Source organism: Nipponia nippon, unplaced genomic scaffold (assembly GCF_047370975.1).
Source record: "Nipponia nippon isolate SJK-2023a ecotype South Korea unplaced genomic scaffold, ASM4737097v1 scaffold_6, whole genome shotgun sequence".
NCBI lineage: Eukaryota > Metazoa > Chordata > Aves > Pelecaniformes > Threskiornithidae > Nipponia > Nipponia nippon.
Window position 1 is genome coordinate 16,805,519 of NW_028262380.1, and position 18,127 is coordinate 16,823,645.

At 43.0% G+C, this 18,127-nt stretch overlaps 1 protein-coding gene across 2 annotated transcripts in view; it reads left to right on the plus strand.

Annotated features, from left to right (window-relative positions):
- Positions 1-1,345: 1,345 nt before the first annotated feature.
- Positions 1,346-18,127, plus strand: part of CPEB2 (cytoplasmic polyadenylation element binding protein 2) — a 55,099-nt gene continuing 38,317 nt past the window's right edge. For both annotated transcript variants that reach the window (XM_087736224.1, XM_087736225.1), the window contains exons 1-3: positions 1,346-2,679; positions 5,443-5,721; positions 16,531-16,621. In XM_087736224.1, the coding sequence (XP_087592350.1) occupies positions 1,495-2,679; positions 5,443-5,721; positions 16,531-16,621 (1,555 nt within the window). In that variant the 5' untranslated portion in view covers positions 1,346-1,494. The remainder of the gene's footprint in view (positions 2,680-5,442; positions 5,722-16,530; positions 16,622-18,127) is intronic.

Genomic DNA, 18,127 nt, shown 5'->3' on the forward strand with positions numbered 1-18,127 from the left:
GAACACCGCCGCCGGGGGCGGGGCCGGGGCGGGGCTCCCCGGCTGGGCCCCCCACACCCGCCCGTCTCGTGCCGCCGCGCTCGCGCCCCACCCCCCTCACCCGCCTCCGCCCGCCCGTGGCGCGCGGCCCTGCGTCAATGCAAATGACCGGCGCGCGACGCCAGGGGGCGGGGCGCCCCTCCTCCCCGAGCGGGTGCCTGACGGGATGGCAGGCAGCGGAAGGAACCATCCCAGCCTCCCCCCGCCCTGCCTGCGGGCAGAAAAGCCGGTCGCACCCGCTGCTGCAAAGCGACAGAGAACCATTTTATGTCAGGTGTTTCCCCCTTGAGGGTAGATACGTCGTCGAAGCCCAGTGAGTGCCTCCCGCACCCGAAAGGCCGGCAGATCTGCAGGGCGTTACTTAAAGGCTGTCACACACACCACACCCCCCCGCCTAAGTGGTAGCGCTCACCCGGCTCGTCGGCGCCGTGCGCGCGGGCGTTCGTCAGCGCGAGCGCCCATCCGCCCCGCCCCAGCAGCACCAGGGCCCGGCAAAGGGGGCGGTGCTACCGATGCAATGCATTATTCATGAGGGGGGCGGAGCCGCCTGCCATTACCAAGGGCGGGCAGGCAAGCGGGTGGGGCTGTGACGTAACTATGACGACTGTTCCGGCATTCTTAAGGGCGTTGCAGCCGGCTCCGAGCCGGCGGGGGAGGCGGCTGGAGGTCGAGCAGGGCCCGGCCGCGGAAATCGGGGCCGGTCGCCGTGTGGGGGTACCGGGGGCGGCCTGCCTCCGCCCCGCGGTGCCGAGCCTGGGGGCGCCCCGCTTCCCCCGCGCTACGGTGTAGCGGCTGGCGGGGCGGGCGGAGGAGTTACCGGGCGGGGCGCGGCGGGGGGCCGCCGGGGGGCACGACCTGTCCGGGGGTGTTCGTGATCAGCTAGCGGGTCACTGCGGGCGCGGCGGGCGGCGGGCAGGGCCGCCCCACCGCGGGTCCCTGTAGATTAGAAGGAAAAAAAAAAAAAGCCCTGATAAAAATAGGATTGTTTATTATCAAAAGGCTCCGGTCTTTTTAAAACCAGTGCAGTGGAGATGGTGGCAAGGAAGAGGGCTTTATTCTAGACAGTGGCTATTTCTTGGCTTGTATAGAGGTTGGCGGCCGGCGGGTGTTTACCCTCCCCCCCCCCCCCCCCCGCAGGTTATTAATTAATTATCTTTGTCTCTTCAGACCGCCCGGGTGGGGAGCGCTCCCCTCCGCCCAGCCGCGGCCGGGGGTCGCAGCCTCGGGCTCCCGCAGCCGGCGGCCCCCAGCCCACCGCCGGGCGTGGGAGGCGCTGGCTGCGCCGGGCCCTTCCCCTCCCCGGCAGCGGCGGCAGCCGCCTCTCGTTCCTCCTCCTCCTCCTCCTGCCCCTTCTCACCCGCTGTAACCGGTTCCTCCGGCAGCGGCGGCGTGTCCGGTGGGTCGCCGCCGCCCTCCCCGCTCCCCTCGGCGGCCGCTGCTGCGCATCACCGCAACATGCAGGATGAGCTGCTCCTGGGGGTGACACAGCAGCAGGCGAGCAGCGAGAGGCTGGGCAGCGGCCCCGCATCAGGACACCCCCCTCTCGGCCACCCCTCCTCTGACTTTAAACCCAGTCTCAGCCCCCACCAGGATTTAAACAAGCAGCAACCGCAGCAGCAACAGCCGCCGCCTCCTCAGCTGAGCCAGAAGAGGAAAGAGTTTAAGCAGCAGCTCAGCAGCCCAGCCCAGCTCGGCAGCAGCCACCCCCTGAATAACCACCACCCCCCAGACTATCATCACCACCCCCCTCAGCAGCAGCAGCAGCAGCAGCAGTTCAGCCACCCCACTGACAAGTACCAGCAGCAGGAGCACAGGCAACAGCAGCAGCTCCAGCTCCTCAGCGCTCACCCCCCGGAGCCGCCGCGGACGGGGGACTGCCCGCACCACCGGCCCCTCAGCCCCGCCGAGCGCAAGGGCGGCGCGGACAGGGGGGGTTCCGAGCGGCTCGCCCCTTCCTGCCCGGGGGGATCGGTGTCCGCGGACCCCAATGTGGGGGTGGCCGCCGCCTCCTGCGTGAATCCGCCTCCGTCTCCTCCTCATCTGCAGGCGAGAGCCAAGCTGCCCCCCATGGAGTCCCCCCCGAACAGCCACTTGCTGGGCAGCCCCGGGAACCTCCTGCCCGGCGGGCTCGGCTCTGGCTTCAGCAGCCTGCAGAGCCCGGAGATCCCCAGCCCCCATCACCAGAGCGGGGGCGGCTCCTCCTCGGCGGCTTCCCCTCCTCCTCCGCCGCTGCCCGGCTTCGGCACCCCTTGGTCGGTGCAGACCTCCTCGCCGCCTCCGCAGCAGACGCAGCAGCCTCCGGTCTCCAGCGGCGGCGGCGGGCAGATCAGCGCGATGCCGCCCCCGAGCCCGGAATCCGAGACCAGCTTCTACCCGGGGATCCCGTCATCGATCAACCCCGCTTTCTTCCAGAGCTTCTCGCCGGTGTCTCCTCACAACCCCTGCGCCGGGCCCTTCAGCAGCCCCTTCTCGGCCGCCGCCCCCCCGCCGCCGCCGCAGATGAATTTACCTCAGCAGCAGCAGCAGCAGCAACAGCAGAACCGGAGATCCCCTGTGAGCCCCCAGCTCCAGCACCAACACCAGGCGGCCGCCGCCGCCGCCGCCTTCCTGCAGCAGAGAAACTCCTACAACCACCACCAGGTACCGGGCGGCGGGGCGGAAAGGGGCAGACCGGGCCGAGGGGGAGCCCCGGGGCGCGGAGGGGGACGCAGGGACGTGGCGGGGGCTCCGCTCCCCTCCTCTCGCTAGTCGCGGGAGCCGGGAGGTTTCTCTCTCTCTCCCCGCTGCCGGCGCCGGGCGAGGCTGCGCGGCGGTGACAGCCCGGCGAGACCGCGGAGGCAGGGCGGGGCCCGGCCCGGCCGCTGCCGCGCTCGGCGGGCCGAGGGCCGCCGGGGGCCGGCGGGAGGGCACCTGTACCCGGTGCGGGGCCGGACCGGACCGGACGGCGGCCGCAGGGGTCGGGCCGGGAGGCTGTTGGCAGCGGCCCGCCCCGCGCCCGGCCGCTGCTCCCCGCCCGTTCCGGCTGGCAGGTGGCGGGGCGGCCGCTTCGGCCGCGTCCCCGGGGCAGCGACCGGCCCGTCTCGGTGCGCCGTCGGCTACCCAGGGACGCCGTTTCTTTTCCGGATGAGAGGAGGGGGTTTCCTCATTAATAACAGAGGGCAGACGCTCCTTGTCGTGTCCAGAGGGAGTTGCACCGTGAAAACATCCCCCTTGCCCCCCGCAGCCGCCCGTCGCGACCGCGGTGTCCCCGGAACAATGAGCCTGACAGCTCCGGCCGGCGCCGCCGGGGCCGCCTCCCCGGGGAGCCCCTTCCCCGCCGCAAACCCGCCCTCGGCTGGCGGGGCGCAGGTCACCGGCAGTAGATGCGGGTGGGAACGCTGTCAGCGTTGTCGCCTTTTCAGGGGTTTTGCCCGAAATGACTTGAAATTGTGTCCAAAGGCAGCGCTGTGTTTCGGGTTACCGTAGTTCTGCTGCCGGTTTTAATCAAGCGGCATAACGATCCCATGTTAAAATGGAAGTTTACCTTTCTTCCTGGAACAAAATATTCGCTGTCAGAAATCAGAGAAAAGCAGATCCACGTTAATATTACCTGCTAGGGCATTATAGCCCCATCTCGCTCCGATCATCTGCTCGGTTATGAAAAGCCGAAGTTACATAGGCCTCATCTTCATTTGTCTTTCATTCTAGTCTTAAATCCTGTCAGTTTTGATCGGTAGAGCTGGATTTGTGAAGCATTTCCTCAGAACTGGAATCTCACATTAAGCGTGCCTCTCCAACAGCTGATTTGGATGCACTGTGATTAGGAGCTCGTTGCCCTTAACATCTATAATAACCCTCTCCAAACAAATTCCAAAGCAGTTCTCCAACAGCGAGGTGTACAGGAATTTTCTCTGTTACAAGTTGTAGGTAAACTTAAACAGTGCCATGACGGCATAGCTAGCGATATTAGAGGCTTGTTAACATTTGGCATTATCTCTTAAGGTTTGTTTCACAATACAGTGCCTGCCTCTCCCAAAATTCCAACCAAAGTATTCAAGTTTTACAACATAATTATCTATAATTATATAGAATGGGATGTTTTCCTGATTACTTGACTAAAAATGGCTCTAGTGGGTTTTTTGTCTGTTTTCTGGGGGAGGTGTTGTGATAATTTTATCTTTCTGTCTTCAGAAGGTTCTGTTTTATCCAATACATAACTTATTGACATGCTTTAAATTTTTAAGTTACTAGAATTACAAGGTGAGGGTTGCTTGCAGCTAAGCTTAGAGATAAAAGTACTGCGTTCTGACTTCACAGAAGAACTGAATTTAGAATATCCCCCTCCTCCCCCCACCATTTCCATGCTTGAGAAAAAGCCTTTCCAAGAACAGTCAGATTTGAGAACACTAAAGATAAATACTGTTCCTAACTGTCAGTCAGGCTCAGTGGGTCCACCTTTTGGTAGTATGACAACCACTATAGGTCACTTTTTAGCACAAGTTGTGGCTTAGGAATAAAAACTTGTCATCCTGTAAAATCTTCCCTCTAAAGACTGCTTACATTTTCATATTGAGGAATATAATGCACTTGTTAGATACAGAAATACTTTATATCATGTCTAAATAGGAAAAAAAAATCCTCAACATGCCCCCCCCCCCCCCCCCGGATTCTACCAGAATTCCACAGATAGTCCTATTCATTACTCCAGAAATAATTGAGCAGTGGCTTCAGAATAATGCATTTTAATGTGGAAATGTTAAGATAGCTTCTTCAAACAGATTCTCTGTACAGTAATCAGTGCTCTTTTTGCTCTTATATGGTAACACTGAGACAATGATACTCAAAATACTGGGGGGGGAATCAATCTTCCACCTGAATTTTAATTTTTAAATTTCTACTCACTGTAGTGAAATAGTGCTACTCACTGAGTAGAAATAATTTGTAATAGAATGCTAATTATTGTTTTAATAATAATTTTTAAAATTGACATCTTTGAAATTCTTGTGTTATTTTTGCAAAGATCTCACTATATAATACCAAGTAATGTACGATAAAATTATTTCAGTGTTTTTTTGTAACATAGTTTTACACCCTTGAATTGTTGTACTGCATAGCTTTAAAGAATGCTACCAGCTACTAAAATGATAATCTAAATTGTTTCACAAGTACTGTGGATTTTTTTTTTTGGGGGGGTGGTGGTGTATGGGGGAGTGCGAATTACAATTTTTTTTCTATGATGCTGTGTTTTCTTCCTTGCCTCAGTAATCAATTTACATGTTGTCAGGAAAGAGTGGTTTATAGACATCTCTGTGCATTGATTACTTGGTGGTTGGTTGGGTTTTTTGTTTTGTATTTTTTTTTTTCCTAAAGTAGAAAAACATTTCAGGTATTTTCAAAATAATATAAATGAATCTTTCTTTTTAGCCTCTTCTGAAGCAGTCGCCCTGGAGCAATCAGAGTAGCGGCTGGAGCACAGGAAATATATCCTGGGGAGGAATGCATGGCAGAGACCATCGTAGAACTGGAAACATGGGAATTCCAGGAACTATGAACCAGATCTCTCCTTTGAAGAAGCCCTTTTCTGGTAATGTCATAGCTCCTCCTAAATTTACTCGCTCCACTCCATCACTGACACCAAAATCGTGGATTGAAGATAATGTTTTCCGAACTGACAACAACAGTAATACTCTCCTTCCTTTGCAGGTAAGGATGGTATGTAACTGGTATGTTCATAGTCTTGCATAGCGTTTTGGTTTCGTTCATTTTAGAGAAGCATTAAACAGTGCTTACAGCCCTGATACTTGGTTTGAAAATTGTATATTTCTATATTGTTTTTAGTCCTAAATTGCAACTAACCCCAGCATTTTCCATGTATTCAGGAATATATGATTCTCACAGTTAATTAAGAATATTGACTGCCAAGAAAGATAGAAACCGTAGCTGCTGACGTAGCAATAGAGCAAAATATGTTTAATACAGCAAGTATTTTGTGCCTATGGTAACACTCATATTCTTAAAATCCCTTCAAAACTCAGGATTTTTTTGTTCGCTTGTCCGTGTACATAGGTTTTCTTACTTCTGTAGATGGCCTGGAGTCTTTGTCATGTTCGTCTTTTACTGGCATTCTAGGCTGACATTTGCATGTTAGTGAGATTTTTTTCCTCCACGTTCTAGCAACTTTTCTGTTATGTTTTGGCTGGAAGCCCTGTGATTTAGAAGCGTTAAACAGGAGGATGTGTCTTAGAAGTAAAGATCTGGGTTCACCTCCTGAATTTTGCCAGTGACATCTTATGTGACTTTAGGTAAGTCACTTAACTCCAGCCTCAGTTACCTGTTGGTAAAATGTTATTTTTCCCATTCCTGCCTATATTCATTCAGTCATAACATTTCTTGTTAGTGGAGACCTTTATTATTTTGTATCCCAATCTCAGTTGCCATTCTAACAATTTATAGTTTTTGCGTGGGTTTTTTTGTTACTAAAAGAGCTTGGGCAACTTAATTTAGAAGCAGCGCATTTTAAAATAGAAGGCAGATTATTACATTAATTCTGTATGATGTTCTTTAATTTTCGTTACGCCTGTGTCAGCTTCGTTTTTTGTTTCACACTGAGCTACTATATTCCAGCAAAAGTAAAAAAGATAATATGCAGAGAAAAGAATTAGAATGTTTCTTTACCTCCACATAAAGCTGTTATAGTTGCTTTTTGTTAGGTTTCACACAGAGTAACCTAGAGTTTCATTTGTCGCAATTGTGACCATATTTGAGTTCATATGGCTGTATTTGCATCAATTAGCAAGCTAATCCTTACGTAGCTGTAATAGTGGCAAAAGGGTGCTCCCTGGGACCAGATTTCCCACTAGAGGTCCTGTTTTTCTTACCATTTTGCTGGTGCAGTTCCATTTGGCACAAGAGGCCATGTCCCGGCTCTGTCCAGGTGGGCTCTGATACTTGCAGGATTCTTGAGGCTAATGGTGCCTTTTGGACATACCTAAATTCTGCTCCAAGTGTGTGCATTGGACCTGAAACCCTAAGTGGATTTGCCTATACTATGAAGACCTGTTCCATGAAGTAGCCTTCCTAGATGGAATATCATACTTGAATAATTTTTGTGTGGGTGGAAAGATGGGAAAGAAAGTGCCTTTCTTTATGTATTCAACCTGATCTGTTAAGGAAAACAGATTACAGATAGGGAATGCTTTGCAGTGGAGGGCTCCAAGAATAGCTGAAAGTAAACACTGAAATGTCTCCTGAAGATGTTAGCCTAAGGAACAGGGTTAAAAATATTAATGCCATCATATGTTGAAACTGCAGTGACGTATACATTGGAATTCACATGTAGCTAAGCGCAAGTTGTGAATATATTTACTCATTCAATATGCCTTACAAGTCAGTATGACTATTATGTTGAACTTTCAGAAGCTTCTACAGTGGTCATCTAATGTAGATGAAATCATGTCTTAACAAAAGTCTTGTGCATTCAACCTATAATCTAAATCTAAATCATTTCTGTCTAGTAGGGTAGAAAAAAAATCCTTGCAATTTAACTTTAGAATAAATTACATCAATGTTTGTTTGGGGCTTTTTTTTTTTTTTTGAGATGGTGTCAAAGTGAGAAGGTGGGCACACTTAACTGTTGTTGGTCTTAACTGTGAGTACCAGAGCCACCAATTAAATAGGCCTGTTTGGCTGTATTTATGCTGTAGATCTATCTATGCTTAAATCTCCCTTACATGTATAAAGTCGTAGTTGCAGAACACAGTAAAAATAATCCTCTTTGAAGGGTTGCAGTGTTATCTACTGCTATGGTGGAAACACTAAATGTTTCCATAAATTACTTTGCTACACTGAAATCGTGTTCTTATTTTTCAGTTATTATAGTATTGTTATATGGTTAATTCCTTGTGATGACTGTTACATTTTGCAAGTCATAATGAAAAAGTTAAATAGAGCTTGGAGCTCGTGCTTCTTTTCATCAGGACTTGTGTTGGCAATTGCGATGCTGTCAAACACCCATCTTGCTAATTTGTACTGTGCTTGTCTCCTTCCATAAAAGGCTGAGGTATTTAGATTGAGGATTCTTAAAGGTACAGTAGCAATTTCAGAAGATACTCAAAAATAGCAGTAATTAAGTTTTGTGCCATTTGGAAAGTCTTGCATGAAAGCATTTACGGGTACGTAGAAGTTACCTATTTCTTCCAAGCTTCGACAGAGCGAACACATCTTAGTGTGCATGTTGAATACATACTGCATCATTCACAGTTTTGCAGACTACTTTTCTGCATTATCATGCATCTTTGTTTTAACTGCAGTAATCATTTTGTATGGCAGGGGACAAAGCAGCTCTCCTCCCAACTTCAGCTAGCTCAAGCTTAGTAAATGAAAACAGCTTAGAAAAGCCAGTGTCCTCACTGACTAACTTTCTGTAGATCATTAATTTTCTGCTACCATTTTTTAAAATGCTATATTTTTTTTGCTAAGTCCGAATGGCATTCAGCAGTGTCAGCTGCTCATCCAGTTTCTGTAAAACGTGATGCAAACAAGATAAGCCACAGAGGAATCGTGTACAAATTCAAAGCTTTTCCCTTCCATGAAATGTATTTCTTTCTTTGGTGTTTGCATTGATGGATGGTCCCCAGTATAGAACTGACATAAATTCTGATGAAAATAATGTTTCTTGGCATTAAACTAATATACCAGTGACAATGAATGTCATTACTGATAACTGAATAAGTAATTATGTGTATTACTTAAAGGAATGAGAGCAGATTTTCTGTACTTTGTAGTTAAAACTGAAACATATCCCATGTGAAGTTCAATTCACAGTGGCCACGTTAGTTACAGCAAAGCTGCTTTTGCTTACAGCAGTTATGAAGCACATCTCTTAGGGGAGTTTTCCAAAGTTCAAGAGTTTTTTTGTTTTTTTCAATAAAAGTAGTTAAACTTCATGGCAACACTGATTTAAATGTGAGCAAATTAAGCCAATAGCCAAGTTTTTCTTATGTGACTTACTGTAAGAAGCTTTTCGTTCTCCCTCAGGTTTTTAAGGTAACACAAACTACATCAATTAAAGGTCTTTCATAGAAAAAATTATATCTAAAAGTTTAAGTTCTGCCACACTGCTTGCACCATTATAGGTACTTCATATACGGAAGGGATTGTTGCCTTGTACCTGTATCATTAAGGAACAATCAGAAATCTTGTCAGATATTCACACCATCTAACTTAAGCATTTAATTGAGGAGCCTATTTCTCTCTCCTTAGAGAGACTCTAGGCTCCTTATTCAGATAATCTAATTCTCTAGAAGAACATACCTGGCACTACTGGCCACATGCAGCCCCTGGGATTCCAGTTTAGGCACTTACATTGCATGTCAAGAAGACAGACAGTATGAATATTCTCTTACTTCCTGATCTACAGTACAAAGAACAATGAATATAGGGTGCAAAGCTAAAAATATATTTCTGACCCCAGGTACTGTTGTTTTGGGGTTTTTTTTGCTTTTTTTTTTTCCCCCTAAAAAACATGGTTTGGGCATTTCTGTGGCCAAAACGCAAGCACAGAAGTCAGTGTTTTGCATATTCATTTTTTTCATTTACAGTCCTTGGATGATGAAAAAAATCAACCATTTCTAAAATTTTTTTTTAAATTGACGTGTATGCTAACCCTATTTGATTGCAAGCTTAATGTTTCTTAATATCTTGCAAATAAGCTTACTAAAACGTATTATAACAGTTGAATAGTACACTTTAGTGTTGAACTATTTTAATTCTAGTAAAAATGCTGCATTCTATGAATATGAATTTAGTTTCTGTGTCTCTTTTGAGTTAAGGAAATACACTGCATGGCCGGGTGTTTTTCACCTTGATTTGTCCTTCCTGTTTGTTCAAACAAACAGTACGTGCAATGTTCGTGGTCCTAAAAGCTGAGCTTTATTATTCTACGTTTGAATGTAGCTCTCCAGCTGGGGATTTGTATGGTAAGGTACCATCTCTCACAAATGCAGATTTTTCTTTTTCTATTTATTTTTTAAATGTGTTAAAGTTTTCAAAGAAAACAAAACACTTGCAAAGCAAGATGAGTTTTAAGATTGTGCTTCACAACAGGTGTTAGTTTTAGGTATTTAATTTAAACTGCTGTCGTGTTGCTTCTGTCTTACAGTTACTTCCATTGGGAGGATTTCAGATTCTCAATATGACAGTTTTAGTACAGTTTAATAAATGTACCTTAAGAGTTTAAATGACTAATCTAGATGATACACATACCAGTCAATACTACATGAAGAGCAAGTTGCTAAAGCTGGGTTCTTAATGCCATATTTAGACCCCTAAATAGGTGGCCTATTTCTCCAGAAGTGCCGTTTGGCAGCTCATGTTAAACTTGAAGGCATTGGGAGTATCTAGCTGCTAAGTTCTCTTAGTCTTCAGACTAGTGTAATTGTCCAAACACTGACATATAAGCCAGGTTTTACCAGTTCATTTTTACTGAGGCAATACCTGCAACAGAACAGTGTCTTCAGGATTTTTAATGCAGTAGATTGGTTTTGTACGTTAATCAGCCCCAGGTAATCAGCTATTTGTGTCTGAGGTCCATGTTAGGGCTGTCTCTGACTGGAGAAAACGGTCTACTGCTGTACTTTTAACTTCAGAATTGAGACCTTTGAGTAAATAGCATTGGGAGCTGCAGGATGAACGATTCAAAGGAATCAATTAGTGGAAAGTTTGTGGGACTTAACATACAAATGTTTTTATGACTTTTTATGAACTAAGAATTCTCTCATACTGCTAAAATTTCCTTCAGTTATTGAGCTTATTGTATTAATGCAAGTCAAAATCAGTTAGAAAAATTCAACAAAACATACAGCAGCCGTGATAGAATAGCAATGATGTATACATAAAGTAGCATATCTCACCTCATTCTGTCTGCCAAAGCATGGTTGTTCTCTAAAGTTAAAATGAATACGTTCTCACCTAAGATCTTTCCAAAAGTACATTTACCATATGGTCTGATGTATTTGCATTTAAGTACTCAAGACTGCATAGATATTTCTAGATGGGGGGGGTGGGGGGTGGTAAAGAGGGTAAAAAAGACTGAAAAAAAACCCAAAAAGAACCCAAAACTTGAGTAACAACTTCCTCTTCAAATGTCTAATAGTTCCTTTAGTTATTTTGTTGAAGCTATTCATACACAAATCTTCTAGACTTGCCTCATAAGTCAATCTTGCCAAGCCTTTAATCATCACCATAATGTGTTTGGTTTGTTTCCAGTTTATGAATGTATATTGTTCAGCTGAAGTACTCCAGTATGGATACAGTACATGCTGTTGGGATTTTTTTGTTTGTTTTTAAATGCTTGTGTAGTTGGAAGTAGGTGTGCCTTTGCCACAGGACCTGTTCGAGGTGCGTTTTAGGCTCAATTTAGCTAGCTTACATAAAATGACACAATCAGCTAACTTTAAAACACTTCTGTTGTCAGTTTGACCATTCACAGATGTCTACCAGATATTATAGTTCATCTTTACCACTAATGACACCATGGAAAGTAACCAAGCAATTTCATGTGTCTACTTTAAGCCTTCCTCCTTGTTTTTTTTATAGAGCTAAAATTGTAGTTAAGTCAAAGGTTTTCATATTAAGTTTCTCATTTACACTAGTTATGGTTTCAACAAGGAGCTTATGATTATAGTATGACTTCACTAAAATGAGAATGACATGAAGTTTAGATGTTAACAAAGATGATATTTTAGAATATATAAAGTACTTAATTGTTAGGTTATTACTGCTAACGTTAACACTGAATACTATATTCAGGTAGTTTTTTTAAGTCTGAATACTTTATTATTAAATCAGCTCTCACTTTCTAGTCTTAGAACACATTTTTATTCAGGTCAGTTTTAAGGTGAAAAAATGGAACTTGTTAACATTTTAGTTTGGGAAGTGATTTTGAAAAAGTGTCTTTAATTGCGCTTTTAAAAAATTCAGTTAATTCAGCAAGGTCAAAGCTACAGCGTCTTTTTTGCAGCCAGCTAAGACCATACTCAAAACTGACTAGAAGCTTTATGACTTCTAAGTTATTTCCAGCCCCCATCTGATGGTGCTACATTTCATTAGAATATGAAGGGACGTGTAAAGGAGCATGTTTTAAAGATACTTGCATTTACTGAATTTAATACCAATGTTAGCCTAATTTTATACGTGAAGTAGTCCTACAGATCAGTAGTTTAAAGCATGTGTCCAAAATTCAACGTTGTTTAACTTCTTAACTATGAACATCTATTTTTAGTGTTTGTGGTTAAAGATTAGCAAAATTGTATTCACTGTCTAATAGTTTCTGTCCTTGTATTTGCTTTATGCGTAAATGACAATATATAAGCTTTGAGATGTGACTGCCCTGAGTTTCTGCAAATGCTCAAACAGGATAATTTTTGCATAAATTGCATGGAAATATTTAGAAGTCCTAAATAGATTGTGCCAAGAAAAATGATTTGTCCAACAATTTAGTGCTGAAACTTGCTCTTCAGAGAAAGCTGCCCTCCTCCCATTCATTCCACATTTAGACATATGGGGGGAGGACTTCTGAAATGCGTGCTCTGTAGATGTATTTTGCATGACCTTGTCAAACAGTCCTTCTAGCACTAGGTGTATTCTATGGGCAGGATACTTCATGCTTCTCCTATATTGTGTAAATTTGTAAAAATTCAGAAATGATTATCACTTTTCTGTAAACTTTCTTACGTAGTCTTAACTTTTAAGTTCAGGTGACAATTTGTCACTTAGCCATATACCTCTGAATCTGTAGGCAGTTATACCAAAACCACGTTTCCAGTTCTGCTGTGTATGAATGCAGATGTGATTCTGGTATTGGAAAGGTAGGTCAAGCAGGATTCAAATGTTTATACAGTTAAATAAAAAGCTAGTGTGAGAATTCATAGTGCTTGGGAGAAGTTAACTATCAGCTCTGGGGGAAAAAACTGGCATTATGTTGTGACATTCCACTGAGATACGGACCTTCTGACACAGCAAGAGATCACTTGCTTCTTAGCACAGAACTGATGAGCCACAGAGGTGAGGGAAATGCAAAATATTTTACAGGAATTCAGCCTTGACAAAAGGGGCTTTTGGAGTCAGGATGATACAAAACGCCTATTAACATATACGCTTATGTATCGATGCCTTTGTACTACTAATTATCTTTAGTTTTCATTATTTCAACACTGTTGATAAGCAGTTATCTTCTAAAACAACCTGGAACTACCTTTAAAACAACAGGGAAATAGTTCTAATTCTTGGGACTATTTCCCTGTTGTTTTAAAGGTAGTTCCAGGTTGTTTTAGAAGATAACTGCTTATCAACAGTGTTGAAATAATGAAAACTAAAGGTAGTTTTCCGTGCACATGGAAACACTCCTAGTTCTTGGGACTATCTAAAACAATCATGTTCAGTGTTAGTGCTTTTTATGCTTGTCCCGGAGACTGAGGAAAATCACAGTGGAAGTTTTCTGATCAAGTAGAGCATGCTGTATTGCAACTGTCCCCTTTCAAAGCATTGTGGATTTTTTTTTTTTTCTACAGCAGAGCTTTCTAGAAAATCTTTGCTGATGTGACCTACATTATTGAAATACTTTTAAGTTCTGCTTTGAAATGAAAGCTTTGTATTTGCATAGAAGATAACTGTGCTCTTTAAAGATACGATGTACATATTTGTGGAGCACAAAGCAGTGTTGTAGCATTATAAAGCCTAGTTGTACAAAGGTTTAAAATGGACCTTGTACCCAAAGAATGACTTACTCCTTTTGAGATAGTTAAATTTCAGGTAATGTTGCTTTATAGTATGTAGTCCATCAGTGTGAATTGGAACAGATGTTAAAAGTTTGAGGCACTGATTACCTAGATATTACCCAAACTCACAAGTGGATAGTGTGATGTGGGTAGTGAGATAGCAGAATACAATTCCCATATTTAAATCCTGCTTTACTTTAGTGTATTCACAACATTTTTACATTGTACGGTGCATGCCTGTTGCATTTTACCTCTGCCAGAAATGAAGTAATATAATTCAAAGAAGCAAACCTCCTTTTTTTTTTTTTTTCTTTATAGACATAAACTTTCTAAGGTGTAAAGAGGATGGGAAAACTTTCTTTCTTCTGCTTCTAGCAGCACAAGACTTTGGATACCCAAAACTTGCAAAACTGAATGATGCAAGGGTGAAGTTACAATCATTGCACCATGTCAGCCAGTGGAGCAGTTTACAAATGAATCGCAAATGCATATTTTATGTTTTACTTTTCCATTTCTCTGTAAGATACATGACCAAGTGGGCCAGTATTAGGAATTAACCATGATGGAGACCTTTCTTACAGGCAAAGTCTACAGTAATGACCATTTGCCAGATAGCCATGTGTTATCTCAACATATACGCATATAGCAATGATCAAAAAATAAATACGAAAATCCTATTTAGTGAGTCTGTAACAAAGACAAAGTGTCACACAGTTAAGTCCAGTTTTTACCAATACTAGTTCTTTTCCCCTATCAGCTACAGAGGTAGCAAAATATGTTTTCTGTTTACTCAGCACTGGTTTTTGCAAGAGCACTTGCTACCTACCAATTACTGACTTCAGCTGAATTTAAGACTTCATTAAAAATCCTGATGAGATACCTTCTGAATGTTAAGGGATAGTAGGGAACAGATCCAGCTTTGTCACTGCTCCCACCTTCCTTCTATAGAAAAGCAAGTTTGCTGTGGTAAGCAGGTTCTTTTCATTGTGCTATTGAGAAACAAACCTGCAAGGGCATGGAAGCAGATTAGTCACTTCAGTTTCATTCTGCTGCTTCTCAGGACAGCTAGAGAACTGAATGAAAGCCAACCAGTCCCAAAATAAGGCTGCTGTGAACTAAAATAGTACCGGCAACTTGTTGGCACTCAAACCAGGTTGAAGATCACCTCGCAAAGTGTCAGCAGCATTTGGTCTGGGACATGGTAGGACACAAGAGAAACTTACTTTTTTAATTTATCATTAAAATTATCTAAAGCCTTCAAAAAAATAAAGGATCTGATCAAATGAACATAGCAGATTGCTTGCCCAACAGGAGCCATTATTCTTTACAGTTTTTTTGAGGGAGAGGGAACTGAAAACTGGGCTTCTCCCTTTTCATCCCAACATTGTATCAAGTTGACTAAATTTTCTAAGAAAGATGAAAGTAAAATCTTAGTTTCATCATGGCTTGTTTTGCAAAGCTGTTGATAAGTCATAGTTTCTGACTCATAGAAAACCTCTATTTCAAAGCTTGTTTTTGCACTCCCCAAACATGAAGAATACCCGCTTGCTGAGGGATGTAGCAAGAAATTAATCTATGTTCTGCTGAACTGTCATGGAAAGTCACAATGAGTGTGGGTCAGATACGTTCTGTCCCATTATATATGTGCTAAGTGGATGGCTGCAGCTTCAGTGAATTTTAATGGTCATGGGATGTGTGTGGTGTATTTCATCCTACTCTGTTGAATTACTACAGTGCAACCCGAGAGTAGACAACAGTGAAATTAAGGCATGATTGCAACATTCCTTTTAAGTGCAATGCAGTCCAGCCAGAAGCCTTGCAAGTGGAAGAGATTAAGGTTTTACACAAACTATTTTCAGTCTCTGAAGGTATCCCAGAAAGACCAAAGAAGTTAGAAGTCATCTTTTTTTCTGTCTTTGTAACTTAGGTGTATTAGAAAACATGTGAGAAAATGTCTTAGTTTAGCATAAAATCAGTGAAAACATTTATGATTTACTACAATGACTTTTATTATCTTCAGTGAAAATATTTGTAAGGCATTATGGTAATTCTTACTAATCTTCATGTGCAAAAAAGTTGTTCTCTATAAGGCTGATAATCTATTAGTAAGCTTTGTGACATTTTCTTTTCATAGTTCAGCTTTAATTTTCCAACTTCTAACTATTTAGTGCTGACCATTTGTAACTCAAGTTGTTGTATGCAAAGGGTCTCAGATGAATTGCCCAGAAGCCGGGAAGTGCAGTCCCAGCACAGGGCTGAGGGCCCATGCGAGGTACTTGGCCAAGCACCAAGCAAATGCTTGCTTTCATATGAGGTGACTGTCCTTCTTGTCCTGTAGTTCCTCACCTTACTCACTATTTAACTTCTGCATGAAATTAAATTGAGGTCTTACAGACAGTCTCCTTCATTAAACAGCCTAATGCTTTACTCTGCTGTGGATCACTAGAACTGATTCAAGCAGTTCTGAAGGAAACAGGCAATCACAGGCTATCAAAGTGCATACACGGAAGAGTTCTTCACAGCGCATCTCTAGTTTTATATTTAGATGCTATTAAACTTACCATTAAAAATCAGGTCTTACTGTTAATAAATTCAGGTATCGTAAACATTTGTATCACTGTCCATCTCCAGTGTCTGAGCGTACAGCCTTTAGAAGGCACCGTTGTCTTCCTATCAAGTTTCCTGTTAAAAAGTACAGAATTTGTATTCCAATACTAAGGATTTTGTTCTCTTTTAGGATCGAAATAGAATGTATGACAGTCTGAATATGCACTCTTTGGAAAACTCCCTTATTGACATTATGAGAGCAGAGCATGATCCACTTAAAGGTATGTTATTATGCTAAATAAAGAAAAAAGGGTCATCCATTCTGCATATTTGAATTAATACGGATTGCTAATTTAGATTCTAGGGTCATATTAAAATAGCAAATGAATTATTTTTCAACTAACATGAAAGGTCAATCTCAAGCTGCATTGTATTGAAAACATTGTTTTACAATTGTTTAAAACTTAAGTTAAGCTTTAGCGGTTTCATAGGTTTTTCTCCCTCTCCCCTCCATCCTTCCCTTCTTTCCCCCAAGGAATTCATAGTTAGTTTTATTTGACATTTACTTGTCTGCTGTAGGAAATTCTACCTCAGTTTGTAAAGACACCCTTCTGTTACAGGTAGCCAAAAGAGGGTGGGAGGGGAATCAAACCGCTACCAGTGTTAGCCAGTTAATTTTCCCTTTCTTTGCGGTGGAAGCTGAAAAGAAAATTAAGTCCACTGATAAATTCAGTTTTTGTCCTTTCAAATATTTTTTCAAAGCCCCTGGAGGATAAGAATATATCTAATTGTCCAGTTTCTGTTTGTCCGAAGTCCAGAAATACACTTGGCTTTAGGATGCTGGTTCCTGTTACCCTTCTGGGCTCTGTTCAAAGAATTTGGCCATAGCAGTTAGCATATAGTTAATATTTGTGGGCTTCAATTTTAATTGCTGTATTCACTGTGCAGTAACTCACCCTTTTGAATTCTGTTTTTCCATACTTATTCTCCGGTGGAGTTTACTGTTGAACCTTGGAGCAGGGAGCCCAAGCCGTTTTATTTGACCTGATCAAATGTTATTTCATTTATGGTGTTACAATCAGACTAACACAATCTAACTTTAAAATTATGCAAGACTCCAGGCTTGCTTTGCAGAAATTAAGTCTCAGTATTGAAGCAATCGAAAAAAAAATTCTTTCTTTTTATACCATTATTTGCTCCCATCCAGTCTCCATTTCTAGAGGCTCCTAGACTTGATATATATTACATTGGCACGTAAGGGCCTGTGTTCTCCTAATTTGAAAGACACTTTGCTAGAGTCTGTTCATGGTTCTCTTAAGATCTGTAATCAATTGGAAGACTTGTAGTATTCAGATAGCATGTAATAGTATTGTAAGATTTACAATGTAAAGTCGAAAGTTTGTTTGTTTGTTTGTTTTCAAGCTGAAAATCTTTACAAAGGATTAGTCAGTAGGTAGCATTTTGTTAGCCAGTTAATTTTCCTCCTCTTTAGGGTGGAAGCTGAAATTAAATTTTTTTAGATGTTCTTAAATCTGTTCTCTTGTTTCTTATTGCCTATAGAGAATTAATTCCCGTTTTAACAATTTTATCATTTAAGTCCATTATTAAATTCCATTTCTGTCTATTCTGCATGTTTACAAAACCTTACTAAGTAACACAAAGGGGCTGAAACCTGTGAACAGTTAGCCCACTGGTAACTACTGTGGACTTAAAAGCATGCATATGTCATCACAGACAAGGTAACTAGTTAGATCATCCCTGTTTCAAAGCACTGTTGCTTCAATTTG